Here is a 20,950-nt window from a genome sequence, read left to right as displayed (position 1 = left end):
TTCTATATCTTTCCCCAGTCTTGCAATCTATAATTCAGGCCAGGTGCACTGGCTCATGCCTGTAATCTCAGCACTTTGGGAGGCCAAGGCAGGAGCATCACTTGAGGTCAGGAGTTCGAAACCAGCCTGGACAACATAGCGAGATCCTATCTGTATAAAGAAATTTAAAAATTAGCCAGCTGTGCGGCCAGGCGCAGTGTCTCACGCCTATAATCCCAGCACTTTGAGAGGCCGAGGCGGGCGGATCACGAGGTCAGGAGATTGAGACCATCCTGGCTAACATGGTGAAACCCTGTCTCTACTAAAAATATAAAAAATTAGCCAGGCGTGGTGGCAGGCGCCTGTAGTCCCAGCTACTCGGGAGGCTGAGGCAGGAGAATGGCGTGAACCCAGGAGGCGGAGGTTACAGTGAGCCAAGATCGCGCCACTGCACTCCAGCCTGGGCGATGGAGCGAGACTCCGACTCAAAAAAAAAAAATTAGCCAGCTGTAGTAATGCACACCTGTAGTCCCAGCCACTCAGGAGGCTAAGGCAAGAGTCTCACTTGAGCCTTAAGGCTGCAGTGAGCCAAGACAGCACCACTGCACTCCAGCCCAGGTGAGAGCAAGACCCTGTCTTGAAAAATATATAAATAAATAAAAATAAAAATAAATCTCTAATTCAAATTTTAGAGTTTTTTTCTAAACTACATGCAAATTCTTCTTCCTAGTGTTTCAGATTCTATTTAAGAAATGTATGTTTACAGCAAAGCTTGCAGCTCTATACTTTTCCACTTCTTCATCCCAATTGCAAAAACACTGGAGTTTCTAATTCTTGCTGTATTTGGGCTTTTAACAATTCCCTTTTTTTTTTTTTTTGGAGTTAATTACCTGCAGCTTCATTTCTTCTAAGTCCTTAGCTTTTCTATTAATTCCCCTCTTAGTTCTTCAAGCAGGAGCTGAAGTTCTTCCTGGTATGTTTGCTTTTCATTTAATAGGCGCTTGAGTACTTTTTGCGACTTTATGTACTCATCCTGCCACCTTGTATGCTTGTATGTTAGGCATTCAGAATCTGGTAACTAGTTGTTTTTGGTTTTTGTTTTGTTTTGTTTTGTTTGTTTTTAAGACAGGGTCTCACTCTGTCATCCAAACTGGGGTGCAGTGATGTGATCATGGCTCACTATAGCCTCGACCTCCTGAGCTCAGGTCATCCTCCCATTTCAGCTTCCTGAGTAGCTGGGATGACAGGCACATGCCACTATGGCGAGTCAATCTTTAGAAACATAATTTTTGTAGGGATGGGTCTGGCTATGTTGCCCAGGCTGGTGTCCTACACCTGGCCTCAAGCAATCCTCCAACCTCAGCCTCCCAAAGCCCTGGAATTACAGGCTTGAGTCACCACACCTGGCCTAAAAACTAGTTTTTACCTTTCCTCAATATTTTCTAGAAGTCAGGTTGTCAGCCCATTGTCTCTACTAGGAAAGAAAAAAGTTAGGAAAAGATCCTGGTGGCAAGGAGCCAGAGCAAACAGGAGGAGGGAGAGACAGGGTGAGGAGGTGGTGGTGGGACAGGGAGGAGGCAGGGCAAAGAGGAGGAGACACAGTGCCAAAGGGGTGCTGGGGAAATCTGAGGAATCCTGGGAGAGCTCCAAGGGTCAAGAGGGCAGCACTGGGGAAAGCCCACCTCCTCCTGACAGGCCTCCTTGGGGTGCAGAGCAGAGACACCACCTCAGCCAGCAGCCCGCCCCCACTCTAGCCCCCTCAGTCTAAAAATCTTTACTATTTACCAAGTGCCTCCTGACTGAGAAAACTATATGGGGTACTGAAAGGATACAGGAAAAATAAGACACAGACCAGTCTCTAGGAGTTCACAATGTTTTCAAGAAGAAAAGTGATAATCTAAAGCTATGTATGAGCTTCTGGAGGGTGGAGGACTCAGAAGGGGAGGAGTTAGATACAAATGCAAAGCGTACTTAATTCACACGAGAAAACATTCTGAGTATCCACTACATACAAGGTTTTCCCTAAGCATTGAGATAATTAAAATATGGTTTCTGCCCCAAAGGGGAATATGACTATCTGCAAATGAATGACATGGACAAGACATGGGGCTGGCATGACTCAAAAAGAGATGTGACTTTGGCTAGTCCTAATGGGAATGGAGAAAACATTCAAGTGAAGGAAACTGAAGAGTGCATTTAGAGGAGGACTGTGAATTCTGCCTCGTTGGGGTTAAGACTGCCTGTAGGGAATGGCCATATGCAGAAGAGAATCCCACTTCCTAGTATAAACTGGTCTATACTGTCAGCTCACTGCAAGCTCCGCTTCCCAGGTTCACACCATTCTCCTGCCTCAGCCTCCCAAGTAGCTGGGACTACAGGCGCCCACCGCCACACCTGGCTACTTTTTTGTATTTTTAGTTGAGACCCCTGTGTCAGCCAGGATGGTCTCGATCTCCCGACCTCGTGATCCACCCACCTTGGCCTCCCAAAGTGCTGGGATTACAGGCGTGAGTCACAGCGCCTGGCCTAGAAGAGAGGATTTTTTGGTGTTCCCAACACAAAGAAATGATAAATGCTTCAGGTGATAGATATGCTAATTACCCTCCTTTTATCATTACACTTTATACAAGTGTATCAAAGTATCACACTGGCTGGGCCTGGTGACTCACACCTGTAGTCCCAGAACTTTGGGAGGCTGAGGGAGAAGGATCACTTGAGGTCAGGAGTTCAAGACAAGCCTGGCCAACATGGGGAAACCCCATTTCTACTAAAAATACAAAAATTAGCCAGGCATGGTGGTGCATGCTTTTAGTCCCACCTACTCGGGAGGCTGAGACATGAGAATTGCTTGAGCCTGGGAGGTGGAGGCTGAAGTGAGTGGAGACTGTGCCACTGCACTCCATCTTTCTAACAGAGACAAAGTGAGACTCCATCTCAAAAAAAAAAATTTTTTTTTTTGAGGAAAAGTTATTCTGGACCTGGAACTTGGCATTCAAATTTAAGAGCAGAAAAAGAGCATTTTTTTTTGAGATGGAGTCTCACTTTGTAGCCCAGGCTGGAGTACAGTGGCGCGATCTCAGCTCACTGCAAGCTCCGCCTCCCGGGTTCACGCCATTCTCCTGCCTCAGCCTCCCGGGTAGCTGGGACTACAGGCACCCGCCACCACGCCTGGCTAATTTTTTCTGTATTTTTAGTAGAGACACAGTTTCACCATGTTAGCCAGATGGTCTCGATTTCCTGACCTCATGATCCACCTGCCTCAGCCTCCCAAAGTGCTGGGATTACAGGCATGAGCCACTGCGCCCAGCCGAAAAAGAGCATTTTCAACAAAGCAAGGACACAAAAGTTTCTCATATTTCAATTTAGTAAATCTTTAATATATTTTGACTAGAATCAAACGCATTTTAATTTCATTAAGAAATATTCAAGAGATGGCCAGGCGCGGTGGCTCACACCTGTGATCCCAGCACTTTGGGAGACCAGGGCAGGTGCATCACTTGAGGTCAGAGTTCCTCTAAAAATTCAAAAATTAACCAGGCGTGGTGGTGCACACCTGTACTCTCAGCTACTTGGGAGGTGGAGGCAGGAGAATAGCTTGACCCCGGGAAGTGGAGGTTGCAGTGAGCCGAGATCACGCCACTGCACTGCAGCCTGAGCAAGAGGGAGACTCCATCTCAAAAAAAAAATCTTTAAGGGAAATCACATTATTTTATATATGATTTTAGAGTCTAAGATGGACAGTTTAACTGTTAACCACTTATTCCAGATAAGACAATAACTTTAACTTACCTTTACTATTATTCTTAAAATAAATACTAAATTTTTTTTTTTTTTTTTTTTTTGAAACGGTGTTTCGCTCTGTCACCCAGGCTCGAGTGCAATGGCACGATCTAGGCTCACTGCAACCTCTGCCTCCTGGGTTCAAGCAATTCTCCTGCCTCAGCCTCCTGAGTAGCTGGGATTAGAGGAATGCGCCACCATGCCCAGCTAATTTTGTATTTTCAGTAGAGACAGGGTTTCACCATGTTGGTCAGGCTGGTCTCCAACTCCTGACCTCAGATGATCTGCCTGCCTAGGCCTCCCAAAGTGCTGGGATTACAGGTGTGAGCCACCGCGCCAGGCCATGAATACTAAATTTAAATTATCCCAAGGAACTTCTGGAGGAGCTCCAGATGCACAAACAAAATGTACTATGGAGAAGGTTCTCTATGAGAAAGGGCTCCAATATCCTTTCCAGGTACTTCCTCATCCGCCACCCCACTTCACAGAAAAATCTGAAAGAGTTGTTGATCATCTTTCCATTTTTTCTCTTAGCATTCACTCTTCAAAATCTGCTCCATTCAGTCTTCTATCCCACCAGTCCACACAAGCAATTATTGTAAAAGCCACCAGTGACATCTATGCAGACAAATCATACTCAATGTCCTCATCTTTCTAAACCTCCCAGTAACATATTCAACATAAATGACAACTCTCTGCTTGGGATGCTTTTTTTTCTCCTTGGCCCTGTGACACCACATACTTTCCTGTTTGTTTTTTCCTCTACCTCATCACCCTTTCCTTCTTTTTGATTTTTATTTTTATTCGTTTTTTTGGAGACGGAGTCTTGCTCTGTCTCCCAGACTGGAGTGCAATGGCACGATCTCGGCTCACTGCAACCTCTACCTCCTGGGTTCAAGCGATTCTCCTGCCACAGCCTCCCGAGTAGCTGGGACTACAGGCGCGTGCCACTATGAGCCACGGCGCTGGCCCAGCCTTTCCTTCTTAATCTCCTCTGCCGGCTCCTCCTACCACCGGACTTGGTCCTGGACTTTTTTTTTTTTTTTTTTTTTTTTTTTTTTGAGACAGAGTCTTGCTCTGTCGCCAGGCTGGAGTGCAGTGGCACGATCTCGGCTCAATGCGACCTCCGCCTCCCGGGTTCAAGCAATTCTCCTGCCTCAGCCTCCCCAGTAGCTGGGACTACAGGCGAGCGCCACCACGCCCAGCTAATTTTTGTACTTTTAGTAGAGACGGGATTTCACCATGTTGGCCACAATGGTCTCGATCTCTTGACCTCGTGATCTGCCTGCCTCGGCCTCCCAAAGTGCTGGGATTACAGGCGTGAGCCACTGCGCCCTGGCGGTCCTGGACTTTCTTTCTTTTTTTTTTTTTTGAGACGGAGTCTCGCCTGTTGCCCAGGCTGGAGTGCAGTGGCGCCATCTCGGCTCACTGCAAGCTCCGCCTCCCGGGTTCATGCCATTCTCCTGCCTCAGCCTCCCGAGTAGCTGGGACTACAGACGCTCACCACCATGCCCGGCTAATTTTTTGTATTTTTTAGTAGAGACGGGGTTTCACCGTGTTAGCCAGGATGGTCGCGATCTCCTGACCTCGTGATCCGCCCGCCTCGGCCTCCCAAAGTGCTGGGATTACAGGCATTAAGCACCGCACCCCGCCCTGTCCTGGACTTTCTTAGTCCACTTTTAACGTCTCTCCTAAAAGTATCACAGGCATTTCAAACCTAACAATGTCAAAGGGGAACTCCTAATTTCCTCCCAACCCCAAGGCCACACTTCCCCAAGGTATTCCCCTCAAGGAAACTCCAACACCATCTACCCAGTTCTTCAAGCAGAAAGCCTGAGTCAGTAAACCTAACGTGGTTAAGAGCATCTGCTCTGGAGCCAACCTAGTTAAAACACAACTTCGTTATTTATATTAACTATGTGATCTCGGGCAAGTTGGGTCCTTCTGAGACTCATACGCCTTAAGTAGAACACTTAGAATAGTAAGTTCTAACTAAATTACCACACAGTAAATTTATAATTATTCTTTTTTTTTTTGAAATGGAGTTTCGCTCTTGTTGCCCAGGCTGGAGTTCAGTGGTACAATCTCGCCTCACCGCAACCTCCGCCTCCTGGGTTCAAGCGATTCTCCTGCCTCAGCCTCCCAAGTAGCTGGGATTACTGGCATGCGCCACCACGCCCAGCTAATTTTTTTGTATATTTAGTAGAGATGGGGTTTCTCCATGTTGGTCAGGCTGGTCTCAAACTCCTCACCTCAGATGATCCACCTGCCTTGGCCTCCCAAAGTGCTGGGATTACAGGCGTGAGCCACTGCGCCTGGCCTACAATTACTGTTCTTAATGCCTTATTTCCCTAATTCCCATCAGTAACTCTTTTTTTTTTTTTTTTTTTTTTTTGAGATGGAGTCTCGCCCTGTTGCCTGGTCTGGAGTGCAGTGGCACGATCTCGGCTCACTGCAACCTCCCCCTCCCAAGTTCAAGCAATTCTCCTGCCTCAGCCTCCCAAGTAGCTGGGATTACAGGCGCCCACCACCACGCCCAGCTAATTTTTTTGTGTTTTTAGTAGAGACAGGGTTTCGCCTTGTTGGCCAGGCTGGTCTCAAACTCCTGACCTTGTGATCCGCCCACCTCAGCCTCCCAAAGTGGTGAGATTACAGGCATGAGCCAATGCACCCGGACTTCCCATCAGTAACTCTTACTGTCAGTTCTACCACCAAACATTTTGCATCTGTCCACTTCTCTCCATCTCTACAATTGCTACCCTCATCCAAGCCACTTGCATCCCTCCCTGCCTTAGTATTTCCTCCCTTCTTCAGTTCTTCCCCTACGATCCATTCTCCACAAAGCAGCCAAAGGGATTCTTTCAATATATAAAACCGGCCGGGCGTGGTGGCTCATCCCTGTAATCCCAGCACTTTGGGAGGCCGAGGTGAGCGGATCACGAGGTCAGGAGATCAAGACCATCCTGGCTAACATGGTGAAACCCCGTCTCTACTAAAAATACAAAAAATTAGCTGGGCATGGTGACAGACGCCTGTAGTCCCAGCTACTCAGGAGGCTGAGGCAGGAGAATGGCGTGAACCCAGGAGGCGGAGCTTGCAGTGAGCCAAGATGGCGCCACTGCACTCCAGCCTGGGCGACAGAGTGAGACTCCATCTCAAAAAAAAAAAAAAAAAAAAAAAAAAAAATATATATATATATATATATAAAAAAAACCAAATATAATTCCTCTGCTTCAAACCCTCCAATTTCTCCTCATTACACCTTAGTTAAAAATCCAAATTCCTTTCCTTGGTCTTAAATGCCCTACACATCAGTGGTTCACAACCCTAGTCATATATTATAATCATCTATGGAGGTTTTTAAAAAATTATTCATGCTTAAGCTCCATCCTGGACCTATTAGGTCAGAATCTGGATGTGATGCTCACCAAAATTTTAAAAGCCTACCAGGTGATTCTTCTTTTTTGTTGTTGTTGGAGACGGAGTCTCACTCTGTTGCCCAGGCTGGAGTGCAGTGGCGCAATCTCAGCTCACTGCAACCTCTGGCTCCCGGGTTCAAGAGATTCTCCTGCCTCAGCTTCCCGAGTAGCTGGGATTACAGGCACCTGCCACCACACCTAGCCAATTTTTGTATTTTCAGGAAACGGGGTTTCACCACCTTGGCCAGGCTGGTCTCGATCGCTTGACCTCATGATCTGCCCACCTCAGCCTCCTAAAGTGCTGGGATTACAGGCATTAGCCACCGCGCCTGGCCCCAGGTGATTCTTACGTATAGCCACGGCTGAACACCACCACCCTAAATGATCTGACCCCTGCCCCTTTCTCCAGTCATGCTCTTGTTCATTCATCCATACCAACTCACTGGCATCTTTCCTTTGCCTCAGGGTTCCAAATCTGTTTGTGCCTTAGGGACTTTGCATAGCTATTCTTTCTGCCTGGAAAGTTCTTTCTCAGATCTTCTCACAGTTGAATCCTTCCTCATCTTTCAGAATCAACTTAAATATTAGCTCCTTTATGAAAGCTTCTCTGACACCCAATTGAAAATACGAAAATAGATTACCAGATGGCACTCGTTTTATTTTTATCAAAGCATCTAAATGTGTATGTGGGTTTGTATTATTTTTCTTTTCTCAAAAAAATCTAAGCTCCAGAGGAGCTTAAGTGAATTGTTTGCTGCCATGCCCTCAGGATGTAGATAGCAAATAGTAAGCATTCAAAAAATATTTGCTAGCTGAGTGTGGTGAAACACACCTATAGTCTCAGCTGAGGTAGGAGGATGGCTTGAGTCCAGGGGTTCGAGGTTGTGGTAAGCTATGATCACGTCACTGTACTCTAGCCTGGGCAACAGAGTGAGATCCGTCTCAAAAAAAAAAAAAACCCACAAATTTTTGTTGAATGAATGAATGAGTAAATAATAAATAGGCTTGCATGCAAACCAGCTTACTCAGGGCTGTCTCCTGTAGCTTAATTTTTTTTTTTTGAGACAGGGTCTTGCTCTGTCACCCAGGCTGGAGTGCAGTAGCAGGATTTTTGCTCACTGCAACCTCCGCCTCCCAGGTTCAAGCAATTCTCCTGCCTCAGCCTCCTGAGTAGCTGGGATTACAGGTGCATGCCACCACGCCAGGCTAATTTTTGTATTTTTAGTAGAGACAGGGTTTCACCACGTTGACCAGGCTGATCTCGAACTCCTGACCTCATGATCCACCTGCCTTGGCCTCCCAAAGTGGTGGGATTACAGGTGTGAGCCACCGTGCCCAGCCAATTTTTTTTATTTATTTATTTTTTAATTTTTAGAGACAGGGCCACCCAGCCTCCTGGGTTTAAGCAATTCTCCTTTCTCAGCCTCCTGACAGGGATTATGGGCACCTGCCAGTATGCCCAGCTAACCTTTTTTTTTTTTTTTGAGATGGAGTCTTGCTCATCGCCCAGACTGGAGTGCAATGGCATGATCTAGGCTCACTGTAACCTCTGCCTCCCGGGTTCAAGCAATTCTCCTGCCTCAGCCTCCCAAGTAGCTGGGATTACAGGCGCCCGCCACCAAGCCCAGCTAATTTTTGTATGTTTAATAGAGATGGGGTTTCGTCTTGTTGGCCATGTTGGCCAGTCTTGAACTCCTGAACTCGTGATCTGCCTTTCTCGGCCTCCCAAAGTGCTGGGTGTACAGGTGTGAGCCACCACGCCTGGCCAATTTTTATATTTTAAGTAGAGACAGGGTTTCACCATGTTGGCCAGGCTGGTCTTGAACTCCTGACCTCAGGAGATCCACCTGCCTCAGCCTCCCAAAGTGCTGGGATTACAGGCGTGAGTCACCTCGCCAGCACTTTTTTTTTTTTAGAAGGAGTTTTGCTCTTGTTGCCCAGCCTAGCGTGCAGTGGCATGATCTCGGCTCACTGCAACCTCCAACTCCTGGGTTCAAGCTATTCTCCAGCCTCAGCCTCCTGAGTGGCTAGGATTACAGGCGTGCGCCACCACACCCAGCTAATTTTTGTATTTTTAGTAGAGACAGGGTTTCCTCACGTTGGCCAGGATGGTATCAAACTCCTGACCTCAGGTATCTGCCCATCTCAGCCTCCCAAAGTGCTGGGATGAGCCACTGCGCCCAGCCTCAAATTGACTGATTTAAATGAATATTTATGTAGTCTCCTCCCCAAGAATCTGGCACACAAGTTAACAAAGAAAGAAGCGGCTCATGGGTAATGGGTAGGAGAAACCAAAAGAGAAAAAAAATCCATCTACCAGATAGCCAACTTTGGTCCAGAAAGAGGTTTCCAATCTGAATCTTGGCACTCTAAATGGGTACTAAATTGAACATAAAATGTTTCCCAAATAGACAAATATAAAACACCTTCATGATTCTTTCAGCCTGAGACACTTTAAGAAACTTTAAAAGGAAATAAAAATATCTAAGTAACTGAATGATCAAGACTACTACTAGTGTAAGTTCTAGTGGTACCACTTTACAACTGGAAATGAAGGTATTACCTTTGGGATATCTCCCTTAATACCTGGAGGGAGCCGCAGGATCCAGAAGTTCCTGTTGCGCAGCAGGTTCTCCAAGTTCTCCAGCCGCCTCTGCAGCAGCCCGTACTCCTGCAGCAGGGTTCCCAGCACGGCCCACTTGCCGTCCAGCTGGTTCCCAAGCTCGGTAACTGTCTTTTCACAGCTGGCTAGTTTCTTCTCTGCTGTCCCTGTCCGACCTTCTAGGTGTAGGAGTCGCCGGCTGTGGATCTCCACCTTCCTCTCTATAGCCTGCACAGCGGCCACCACTGTCCACAGAGAGATAGCTGCTGTCTGCAGGTGTGCCTCATTTGCTGCTGGGGGTGTAGGAAGAGGAAGGGGCTGCAGGGATGTAAGGCACTCGGAGTCCCATTCAGATGTCTGCATGCAGTGGAAAGATGGAACAAGACATTGAGTGTTAGAAGGAACCCTAACTCCAAACTAAAATCAGATAAGGACTGCTTAACTGTCCAGCAGAGATTAATTTGAATATAGTTTTAGTACTGCCTGCGTATGCCTCATCTTTCTGGAGCTCACTGGCATCAACAGCCAAGAGACCTGATTTGGTGGTTCTGGGATAGATTGGGTAAGACAGTGAATTAATGAAATTGGCTCTTGAACTCGTCTGGTATATTTCCTCTGATATAAGTCCCAGCTTAGGTTGCTGCAGCATCCTCTGTCTCTGGAAAAGGCAAATGTGCACAAGGATCCTTTCCAGGCCTCATTGAACCTAGTCCCCTCTGATAAATCCATTATAGACTTATGCTCTAGACCTGTCAATCACCCTGTTTACAAACTACAACCACACCATTCAGTAATGGCTGAATAAGCTAAGAATCTTGAATCTGAAGAAAACATGAGAGCTGTTTTCAAATAATGAGGGTTACAAAACAGAAGGCAGAACAGCCTTGTTTCATCTTACACTATGTTACTCCAGAGGGCAGAACTAGAACCAACATAACGAAATTTTCAGACAGGCAAACTTTGGCCTACAATAAATACATTTTTTGTTTCTTTTTAGAGACAGGGTCTCAGGGTCTCATTATGTTGCCTAGGCTGGCTCGCTCAAGCAATCCTCCTGCCTCAACCTCCCAAGTAGCTGGGGCTACAGGTGTGTGCCACTGTGAACCACTAATAAATAATTATTGAACTATTCAAAAAAAGAAATTCTTGCTGGTGTGGTGGCTCATGCCTGTAATCCTAGCACTTTGGGAGGCTGAGGTGGGCAGATCACCTGAGTTTCGGAGTGCAAGTCCAGCCTGGCCAACATGGTGAAATCCCGTCTCTACTAAAAATACCAAAATTAGCTGGGTGATGGTGCACATCTGTAACACCAGCTACTCGGGAGCCTGAGGCAGGAGAATCAGCTTGAACCTGAGAAGTGGAGGTTACAGTGAGCCAAGATTATGCCACTGCACTGCAGCATGGGCAACAGAGGCAGACTGTGTCTCAGGAAAAAAAAAAAAAAAAAGAGGCTGGGCGCGGTGGGTGGCTCACCTGTAATCCCAGTACTTTGAGAGGCCAATCACCTGAGGTCGGGAGTTCGAGACCTGCGTGACCAACATGGAGAAATCCTGTCTCTACTAAAAATACAAAATTAGCCGGCCATCGTGGCGGGCGCCTGTAGTCTCAGCTACTTCAGAGGCTGAGGCAGCAGAATGGCGTGAACCCGGGAGGCAGAGCTTATAGTGACCCAACTTCGCGCCACTGCACTCCAGCCTGGGTGACAGAGTGAAACTCCGTCTCAAAAAAAAAAACAAAACAAAAAAAAGAAATCTTTAAGGGAAATCACATTATTATTTATTTATTTATTTATTTATTTATTTCTTGAGACGGAGTCTCACTCTGTCACCCAGGCTGGAGTACAGTGGTGCCATCTCAGCTTACTGCAACCTCCGCTGCCTGGGTTCAAGCGATTCTCCTGCCTCAGTCTCCTGAGTAGCTGGGACTACAGGAGCGTGCCACCATGCTCAGCTAATTTTTTGTATTTTTAGTAGAGACGGGGTTTCACCGTGTTAGCCTGACCTCATGATCCGCCCTCCTCGGCCTCCCAAAGTGTTGAGATTACGGGCGTGAGCCACTGTGCCCGGCCACATTATTTTATATATGATTTTAAAGTCTAAGATGGATAGTTTAAATATTATCCACTTATTGCTTGAACCCAGGAGGCGGAGGTTACAGTGAGCCAAGATTGTGCCACTGTACTCCAGCCTACACGACAGAACGAGATTCAGTCTCGAAAAAAAAAAGAAAGAAATTTTTGTTGAATGAATGAATAAATAAATAGGCTTGCATGCAAACCAGCTGCCTCAGGGTGTCTTCTATAGCTTATTTTTTTTTCAATTTTTTTTTTTATTTTTAGAGACAGGGTCACCGAGGCTGGAGTGCAGTGGCATGACCATAGCTCATTGTAACCTATAACTCCTGGGTTATTGATCTTTCCAAGAAAATAAAAGGCTACTCCAAAATAATTTACTTTGAAACAAAGAGTAGTATAAAAGGAAAAAATTCCCACAACAAATAAGTTGGACTAGGATGATGTATACAAAGCCTTCTAACTCTATGAACCTGAGAAGCCACTCTCTGACCACAACATCCCATCTTTCCAACTCACCCACTACTTTATTCTCATTTCACCTAGTCCTTTGACCATTCCATTCGCTCCTGGTTTATCTGCCCGTTCCTGGCTTTTTTTCTCTAGTTGATCACTCCCCTTCTCTCATGTCTTTCTGCCTCACCTGCTCAGCTAACCTCCGGCCTTGAATCAGTCCAATCATTCTTTCTCCATTCCTGTAAGCAGATTAGTAAGCATGCCTAGAGGAAATCACCAGGTAAACTGCTGTTACCACATACCAATGGTTTCTAAGCTTAGTGGGGATCTCAACACTGACTCGTGCCCTCCATGTCGCTTGTCCCGTTCCATAAAGTGGCTACTACAAAGCCTCAGCACAGTCCTTCAGCTTTTAGTAGTTTGTCCTCAAACTAACATGAATAAGAATCACCTGGAGGGGCCAGACACGGTGGCTCATGCCTGTAATCCCAGCATTTTGCAAGGCCGAGACAGGTGGATCACCTGAAGTCAGGAGTTTGAGACCAGCCTGACCAGCATGGTGAAACCCCATCTCTACTAAAAAATACAAAAATTAGCTGGGTGTGGTGGCAAGCGATGTAATCTCAGCTACTCGGGAGACTGAGGCTAGAGAATCACTTGAACCCAGGAGGCGGAAGTTGCAGTGAGCTGAGATCGTGCCACTGCACTCCAGCATGGTGACAGAGCGAGACTGCCTGGGGCGGGGCAAGGGGGGGCGCTGGGGGGGCGGGGAAGAATCACCTGGAGATCTTGTCAAAGTACAGATTTTTATTCAGTAGGTCTGTAAGGAAAACTGAGATTCTGTTGGGTTTTGTTTTTGTTTTTTTTGGGATGAGGTCCCACTGTCACCCAGGCTGGAGTGCAGTGGTGTAATCTCAGCTTACCGCAACCTCCATCTCATGGGCTCAAGCGATTCTCCCACCTCAGCCTCCCGAGTAGCTGGGACCGCAGGCACACACCACCATGCCCCGCTAATTTCTGTATTTTTGGTAGAGACACGGTTTCACCATATTGCCTAGGCTGGTCTCAAACTCCTCAGCTCAAGTGATCCACCTGCCTCAGCCTCCCAAAGTGCTGGGATTACAGGTGTGAGCCATGGTACACAGCCTGAGATTCTGTATTTTTAACAAATTCCCAGGTGATGCTGACACTGAGTAGTAAGACTTGCCTGCTGCAGCCCCCACTCTCAGAAGATGACATGTCCTCTTACTTTGAGACGGAAATTAATCAGACCTAAATTCATTCAACTTTCTCTTCATACTCCTCGCTTCAAACTTATCAGTAACCAAATGTAAGTTTTCTTCTTTACTTCCTAAGGAAGTTGCATCCTATTTAAATCTTAACTCTCCACATTTGCTTCACTTATGCCAACCCCTTCCATCTTTTTGGGTACGTTGTTCCTTTCTTAGTGTCAATCTGTCTCCTGATTCTTCTCCATAGGGTAGACTGGCACTGTTCAATACAGTAGCTAGCCACTACCTACATGTGGCCACTGAGCACCTGAAATGTGGTTAGTTAAATTGAGATGTGCTATGAGTATAAAATACACGAGACTTTGAAGACTTAGTATGAAAAAAATATGTTTGTTTGCTTGAGACAGGGTTTCACTTTGTTGCCCAGGTTGGAGGGCAGTGGCAGGATCACAGCTCACTGCAGCCTCCACCTCCCTGGCTCAAACACCTCCCACCTAAGCCTCCTGAGTAGCTGGGAGTACAGGTGCATGCCACCACGCCTGGCTAATTTTAAAAAAAAAAATTTTTTTTTGTAGAGATGGGGTCTCCCTATGTTGCCCAGGCTGGTCTTCAACTCCTGGGCTAAAGCTATCTTCCCACGGCAGCCTCCTGAAGTGCTTGGGATAACAGGCTTGAGCCACCACACCCGGCCATTAATGTTTTAAATCGATTACATGAGGCCGGGGGCGGTGGCTCACGCCTGTAATCCCAGCACTTTGGATCCCAGCGGGCGGATCACGAGGTCAGGAGACTGAGACCATCCTGGCAAACACGGTGAAACCCCCTCTCTACTAAAAATACAAAAGGACCCGGGCGTAGTGGCACGCGCCTGTAGTCCCAGCTACTCGGGAGGCTGAGGCAGAAGAATCGCTTGAACCGGCAAGGCAGAAGTTGCAGTGAGCCCAGATGGCGCCACTGCACTCCAGCCTGAGGGACAGAGTGAGACTCCACCTCAAAAAAATAAAAAAATAAATTGGTGACATGTTGAGATAATATTTTGCATATATTGAGCTAAATATATAATTAAAATTAATTTCATCTATTTATCTTTATTTTTTAACTTCTCAAAAATTTTTTTTATTTTAGAGACGCGGTGTGGACTGCCTCGAACTCCTGGGCTCAAGTGATTCTTCCGCCTCAGCCCCCAGCCTAGCTGGGACTACAGGCGTGCACAACACAGCGCCTGGCTTTCTACTTTTTAAACGTGACGCCCAGAGAATTTAAGCAGGGGTGTCCAATATTTTGGCTTCCCTGGGCCACATTGGAAGAACTGTCTTGGGTCACACATAAAATACTGATCATGACAGCTGATGAGCTTAAAAAAAAAAAAAAAAAAAGACAAAGAAAAAGGTCCGTGCATAAATCTCATGATGTTCTAAGAAAGTCTACGAATTTGTGTTGGGCCGCATTTAAAGCAGTCCTAGTCCGCATGCGGCCTGGGGGCCGCGGGTTGGACAAGCTTGATTTAGAGTTTTGTATGCGGCTTCCCTTATATTTCTATTAGCCAGGACTGGCACAGACACAGGATCATCGCTACCATCCCACCTATACACAAAAAAAAAGGTTGGAAAAAAAGAAAAACAGGTCCAAGAGTGGAGGTGGCACTTTCCTCTACTCTATCCCCTACCCATCGCTGCTCTTCCTCCTTTTCCCAGTCACCCCTCATGTGCCAGTGTGGCTCCTGACCCAGTACAATGGCTCTCCTAGAGGTGACCAAAGACCTCTTGGGTGGCAAATGCGATCAGTGCTTTCCCCGCGGCCTGACCGTCCCCTTCTCATTCTATGGGGCTGCGTGCAGGCGCGGCCCGGTCGCCTCCGTCGCCCTGGCAACTGGCCGCTGCCGGCCCCCGCAGGCCTTGGCAAACACCCGCGAATGAACCGCCACGCACGCGAGGCCACTCCAGCCTCCGGGTCCGCACCATTCATTCGGCAGATATTTCGGGAGGGCCTCCCGCGTGTCCCGAGTCCGGTGCCGGGAGCCCAGGAGTCACGCAGCGCGGCGGGAATGCGCCTCCGCACACTTAAATGCCGCCCGCGCCACCGCTCAGATTGCTGGTGACGACCGCTCCCGCGGCCGCGAGAATGGTTGACGGCTCCCCAGCCCAACCCCGCTGCGCGTCTGGCGGGCAGGCGTGGGGCTGACACGCAGCAGGCACCCCCTCGACTTCAACCCAACTGCAGGGCCCCGGGTCTCATAGCTGCCTGCGAGTCCCCCTCAGACCTGCGGCCCAGCCTGGTGTCCCCGGGTGGGTGGTTTCACACCCACCCGCTAAGTCCTCTCACGCGAGGCTGCAGCCGCCAAGCACAGACGACAGGCGACGTGGCCGGCGGGACCCGAGAACGGCGCCTGTGCCTGGCAGCTCCCTGCCCGCCCGCCTTCCTCCCTCGGGGTCTGGGTCTCGGCGGCTCACAACACTCGCGCGCGGCCGCCCTTACCGGGGCCGGGGCCGCCTCAGCCATGGCCCTGCGCTATCTGGCCCGGGCCTCGGAAGTCGCCGCCGCTGCCGCCGCGCGCAGCTCCAAGCAGGCCTGGCCGCCGGGTCCTCTCCACAGGCGACGCCGACCCGGCCCTGCCTTCCCCGCACGGACGGGACTCACGCGGCCGTCGGGGCTCGGGACGCGCAGGAACGCGGCGGAGGCGCGGGGCGGCAGGCGGCGGGTCAAGCTGGGGTCGCGAGGCCGACTCCGCCGCACTCCGCCCGCAGCGGCCCCTCAGCTGGCGCTTTGTGGGCAGCGAGTGCACCGGGAACCGCGCGGGCCTAGACGCGCCGCAGGCTCGCGCTTCCAGGCCGCCGCGGCCAGCGCGCCCCCTGCCGGCCCCCGCGGCCAGCGCCGCCCGCGTCGCCTCCGCCCCTCCCCCCCGGCTCTTGGGCTTCGGTGTGGGGAGGGTTGTTATTTGGCGCCCACGTGTGTTCCGCTTTCTCACATTCCCACGAGAAGGTTCAGCCGACCGCAGTTTAGGACCCAGCCGCAAAGCCGGGCTCATTCTGGGGAGTGATTTTCTTCACGGAGGCTCGATACGCAGGCGCCGTCTGCAGGGAACGGCTTCTCCTGAAGGGCAGCCGTATTTTAAACAGCGGAAATGTACAGGGTGAGAGTAAGGGGGACAGGGCTGAAGGGAGCCTGTGGGTGGAATGAGTGACGGAGAGACACAATTTTGGAATGAAGAAGATATAGATCATTTGCGGAAATTACAAATGTGGTTGCCAAGGTGAGGCGGTTCAAGTCCCACGCGGCCCGTGTTGAGATCAAATAATATTCTAAGGTCTCCTTCACATCTCGGATTATTGACTCTTCGGGGCCTGGTCTGGAAATGGGATTCTTAATTTTTGTTTATTTATTTATTTAGAGACGGAGTCTCACTCAGTCGCCCGGGCTGGAGTGCAGTGGCGGGATCTCGGCTCACTGCAACCGCCTTCCGGGTTCAAGCGATTCTCCTACCTTTGTCTCCCAAGTAGCTGGGATTACAGGCATGTACCACCATGCCCAGCTTTTTTTTTTTTTTTTTTTTTAATAAGTGGAGACGGGGTTTCACCATGTTGGCCAGGCTGGTCTGAAACTCCTGACCTCAAATGATCCACCCGCCTTGGCCTCTCAAAGTGCTAGGATTACAAGCGTGAGCCATTGCGCCCGGCCTTATTTATTGATTTATTTAGAGACAGAGTCTCCCTCTGTCGTCCAGGCTGGAGTGCAAGTGGCACAAACAAGGCTCACTGCAGCCTTAAACTGCTGGGCTCAAATGATCCTTCCCCTCAGCCTGTCCGAGCAGCTTGGACTACAGGCACAGCTACCAAGCCCGGCTAATGTTTTATTTATTTGTATTTATTTATTTACTTATTTATTTTTCTGTAGAGACAGGGTCTCGCTATGTTGCCCAAGCTGGAGGAAGTGGAATTCCTGAAAGCGGCAGAGATCGAGCTCGGGGTTAGGGTTTGCTGCGTCTGAGCTAAAGGACCTGCGAGAACAGGCCGGGCGCAGTGGCTCACGCCTGTAATTCCAGCACTTTGGGAGGCCAAGGCGGGCAGATCACCTGAGTTCCAGACCAACCTGGCCAACATGGTGAAACCCCGTCTCTACTAAAAAATACAAAAATTAGCCGGGCGTGGTGGCGTGCACCTGTAATCCCAGCTACTCCGGAGGCTGAGGCAAGAGAGTCGCTGGAACCCAGGAGGCGGAGGTTGCAGTGAGCAGAGATGGCAGCACTGCACTTCACCCTGGGCGACAGAGCTAGACTCCATCTAAAAAAAAAAAAAAAAAAAAAAAAAGGACCTGCGAGAACAAAGTGTTATCTGGGGAGGTAGTGTTTTAAGTCAACAGAGTGTGTGTAACTGCAGTAGGTTCCTTGCCCAATGCACATAGCAAGTCTATATGCAGAGACACCAGGTTGCAGCAGAGAAAGAGGTCTAATCATAGGGCCACCAAAGGAGGAGACAGGAAGAAGCCTCACATCCATCTCTCCTAGGAATTTGGGAATTTGGGGTTAGAGTTTGTAAGGGTAATGGAGTTGACTGATTGGTGGGAGAGTGCTGGTGAAATCGTGGTACAAGAAGATGAAGAAACTACATTCTCATGCTCATCCCATTCCTCTGTGGGGGGTCTTCAAACTGGTTGAACTCAACTGTTTCACCGGAACTCGTGGTCTGAAAAACATCTTAAGCGATCCTTAAACAAAAGCCTTATGATTCTAATGTCAGAGATCCTGTCTACAGGAACAACAGGGATGCAAATCAATTCTTAGTCTGATGTCTGAAATCCTATCTATAGGAACAATAGAGATGCAAATGTCAGTATCTAGTGCCTTGTGACTATTAGCAACAAGGAAGTAGGCCGAAGTGCAGCCTGATTAATGCTTAATTATAACTATATTTCTGTCCAGAACCTGCATGCAATTTTTGTCAACCCTGTTGGGGCGGTTTCATGTGTGTGATGATAGGATAAACACATGACCCTGGTTTTCCAGGAAGTCTTCATTTCAAACATGTATGAATCAAACACTGCCAAACCTGTATTTCAACACATGAATCAAGTCAATGCCTGTAACAGTATAACTATCTGTAGATCACAAAAGTATGAGAACTATCCTGTTGGGGCAACTGCTCTTGAGCAGACTAAGTTACTTTTAGCCTGTGGCTATATATGCAGTCCGTAATTTGGGATTTACCTGAATATACATATTGGTCAGATGGTGAATGTTTAATAATGAAAATTGCCATTCTCTGAATCACAATATGACTAGGTTACAAAAAAATAATAATCTGAATTTTCTTGGAAAGAAAATTCTGTTGTATAATTTTATTATTTAAAATGTAGTAGCCGAGAAGCCGGGCACGGTGACTCACGCCTATAATCCCAGCACTTTGGGAGGCCGAGGTGGGTGGATCGCCTAAGGTCAGGAGTTGGAGACCAGCCTGAACAACATGGTGAAACCCCATCTCTACTAAAAATAGAAAAACTAGCCGGGCGTGGTGGTGGGTGCCTATAATCCTAGCTACTCAGGAGGCTGAGGCAGGAGAATCACTTGAACCTAGGAGGAGGAGGTTGCAGTGAGCGGAGATTGCACCATTGCACTCCAGCCTGGGCAACAAGAGTGAAACTCCATCTCAAAAAAGAAAAAAAATGTAGTAGCCGAGCACAGTGGGAGGCCAAGGCGGGTAGATTGTTGGAGCCAAAGAATTCAAGGCCAGTCAGGGCAACCTGGTGGGACCCTGTCTCTACAAAAAAATACAAAAATTAGCCTGAAATGGTAATGCGCACCTGTCGACCCAGTTACTCGGGAGGCTGAGGTAAGATCACTTGAGCCAGGGAGGTTGAAGCTGCAGTGAGCTGTAATAATACCACTGCACTCCAGCCTGGGTGACAGACTGACATCCCATCTCCAAAAAAAAAGTAGTAAAGTTTTCAAGTTTGATGTTATAAGGCAAGAACAACAATTTCTGTCAGATGCTCCTATGGCCATTTAACAGGGACATTTGTATTACTAAATAAGACGCTTCCAACTGAGCTCCATAGAAAGCAAGGCTACCTCTCTGCTTTAATATGGCAATATTACCACCAACTTATTAAATGTTCCTTCCTTGAATAGGAATATATTAAGACAAGAAATTCTTCCTATTTAATTCTTGACCTTAAAAATTCTTTGGATGGTACTGGCATTTCATTAAGCAATTTCACTGACTGAAGCATTTGTGTACTGTTTAAAGAAGATGCACAATATTTTCAGAAGCAGATGTAAGGTTGTTGTACTAACTTATTTTTAATTTATAATATTTTTGTCTGCTCTTGCTGCTATACATAATCACTAGAGAAAAAATTGTCCTAAAAGTTTGGATCTAGAAATGTGACTATGAAACAATTTAATTGGCTTTTTTGGGGGGTTGTTTGTTTGTTTGTTTTTTGAGATGGAGTTTTCACTCTTGTTGCCCGGACTAGAGTGCAATGGCGCAATCTCTGCTCACTGGAACCTCCGCCTCCAGGGTTCAAGTGATTCTCCTGCCTCAGCCTCCCAAGTAGCTGGGATTACAGGCATGCGCCACCATGGGGGCTAATTTTGTATTTTAAGTAGAGACGAGGTATCACCATGTTGGCCAGGCTGGTCTCGAACTACTGACCTCAGGTGATCTGCCCACCTCGGCCTCCCAGAGTGCTGGGATTACAGGTGTGAGCCACCGCACCCTGCCAATTGGTTTTTGAGTTAACAAAATAATCCCAGTTTCCATCTGCATCTTGACTTTCCCTGCATATGCACACCAATTTCAGCATCTTCCCTTGCATAGAATCAAGGACAGATTTTTTTTAGCATGTATCATGTAAAAAATACACTGATAGCACATCAATTTATTCAGCAAGTTCCAACAAACTCTTTTGTCTTCAAGCAACCATTGGTTATTGGTAAATCTTGCTACATTGGTAATATTCTCTGAAAATTACAAAATTAAAGCCTTTATCCGATCAGCTTTAGAAGGACATAATAATTGCACCACCTTGCTTAAGTATCTTGTAAAACAAGACAGTTTCAAAATCTACAATGTTCCTGCTTGCGGCCACTAATTTTTTTTTCTTTTCTTTTCTTTTTTGAGATGGAGTCTCGCTCTGGCCACCGCGCCTGGCCAGTAATTTTCTATTACGTCATTAATACATTAAGCTAGAGGTGGGAGAATCACCTGAGCCTGGGAGGTTGAGTTTGCAGGGAGCCAAGATCATGCCACTATACTAATCAATCAATCAATCAATCAATAAAATAACATACATTAAGCTATACCTATTTTCTGAATATGAAACTGAAGATGGGAACAAACTATAGTGTGCTTGTGCTCATAGCCTTTACTGTATTTTTCCATGGGAAATTAGACTTTCATGCATTTCTGTTTACTGA

The 20,950-nt window shown here is 47.6% G+C and overlaps 2 protein-coding genes across 2 annotated transcripts in view; one reads left to right on the top strand and one right to left on the bottom strand.

Annotated features, from left to right (window-relative positions):
• Positions 1–16,390, bottom strand: part of ZNF398 (zinc finger protein 398) — a 36,480-nt gene extending 20,090 nt beyond the window's left edge. The window contains exons 1-2 of the mRNA XM_054495838.2: positions 16,015–16,390; positions 9,742–10,137 (exon numbers count right to left, since the gene is read on the bottom strand). Of these exons, the coding sequence (XP_054351813.1) occupies positions 9,742–10,137; positions 16,015–16,038 (420 nt within the window). The 5' untranslated portion in view covers positions 16,039–16,390. The remainder of the gene's footprint in view (positions 1–9,741; positions 10,138–16,014) is intronic.
• The window catches only part of ZNF425 (zinc finger protein 425), a 43,704-nt gene continuing 39,137 nt past the window's right edge, over positions 16,384–20,950 (top strand). The window contains exon 1 of the mRNA XM_054495835.2: positions 16,384–16,669. Within this exon, the coding sequence (XP_054351810.1) occupies positions 16,661–16,669 (9 nt within the window). The 5' untranslated portion in view covers positions 16,384–16,660. The remainder of the gene's footprint in view (positions 16,670–20,950) is intronic.

This window comes from Pongo pygmaeus, chromosome 6 (genome assembly GCF_028885625.2).
Source record: "Pongo pygmaeus isolate AG05252 chromosome 6, NHGRI_mPonPyg2-v2.0_pri, whole genome shotgun sequence".
In the NCBI taxonomy this organism is placed as follows: Eukaryota; Metazoa; Chordata; class Mammalia; order Primates; family Hominidae; genus Pongo; species Pongo pygmaeus.
Note: the sequence above shows the minus strand (reverse complement) of the source record. Positions and strands in the feature narration are given on the sequence as shown.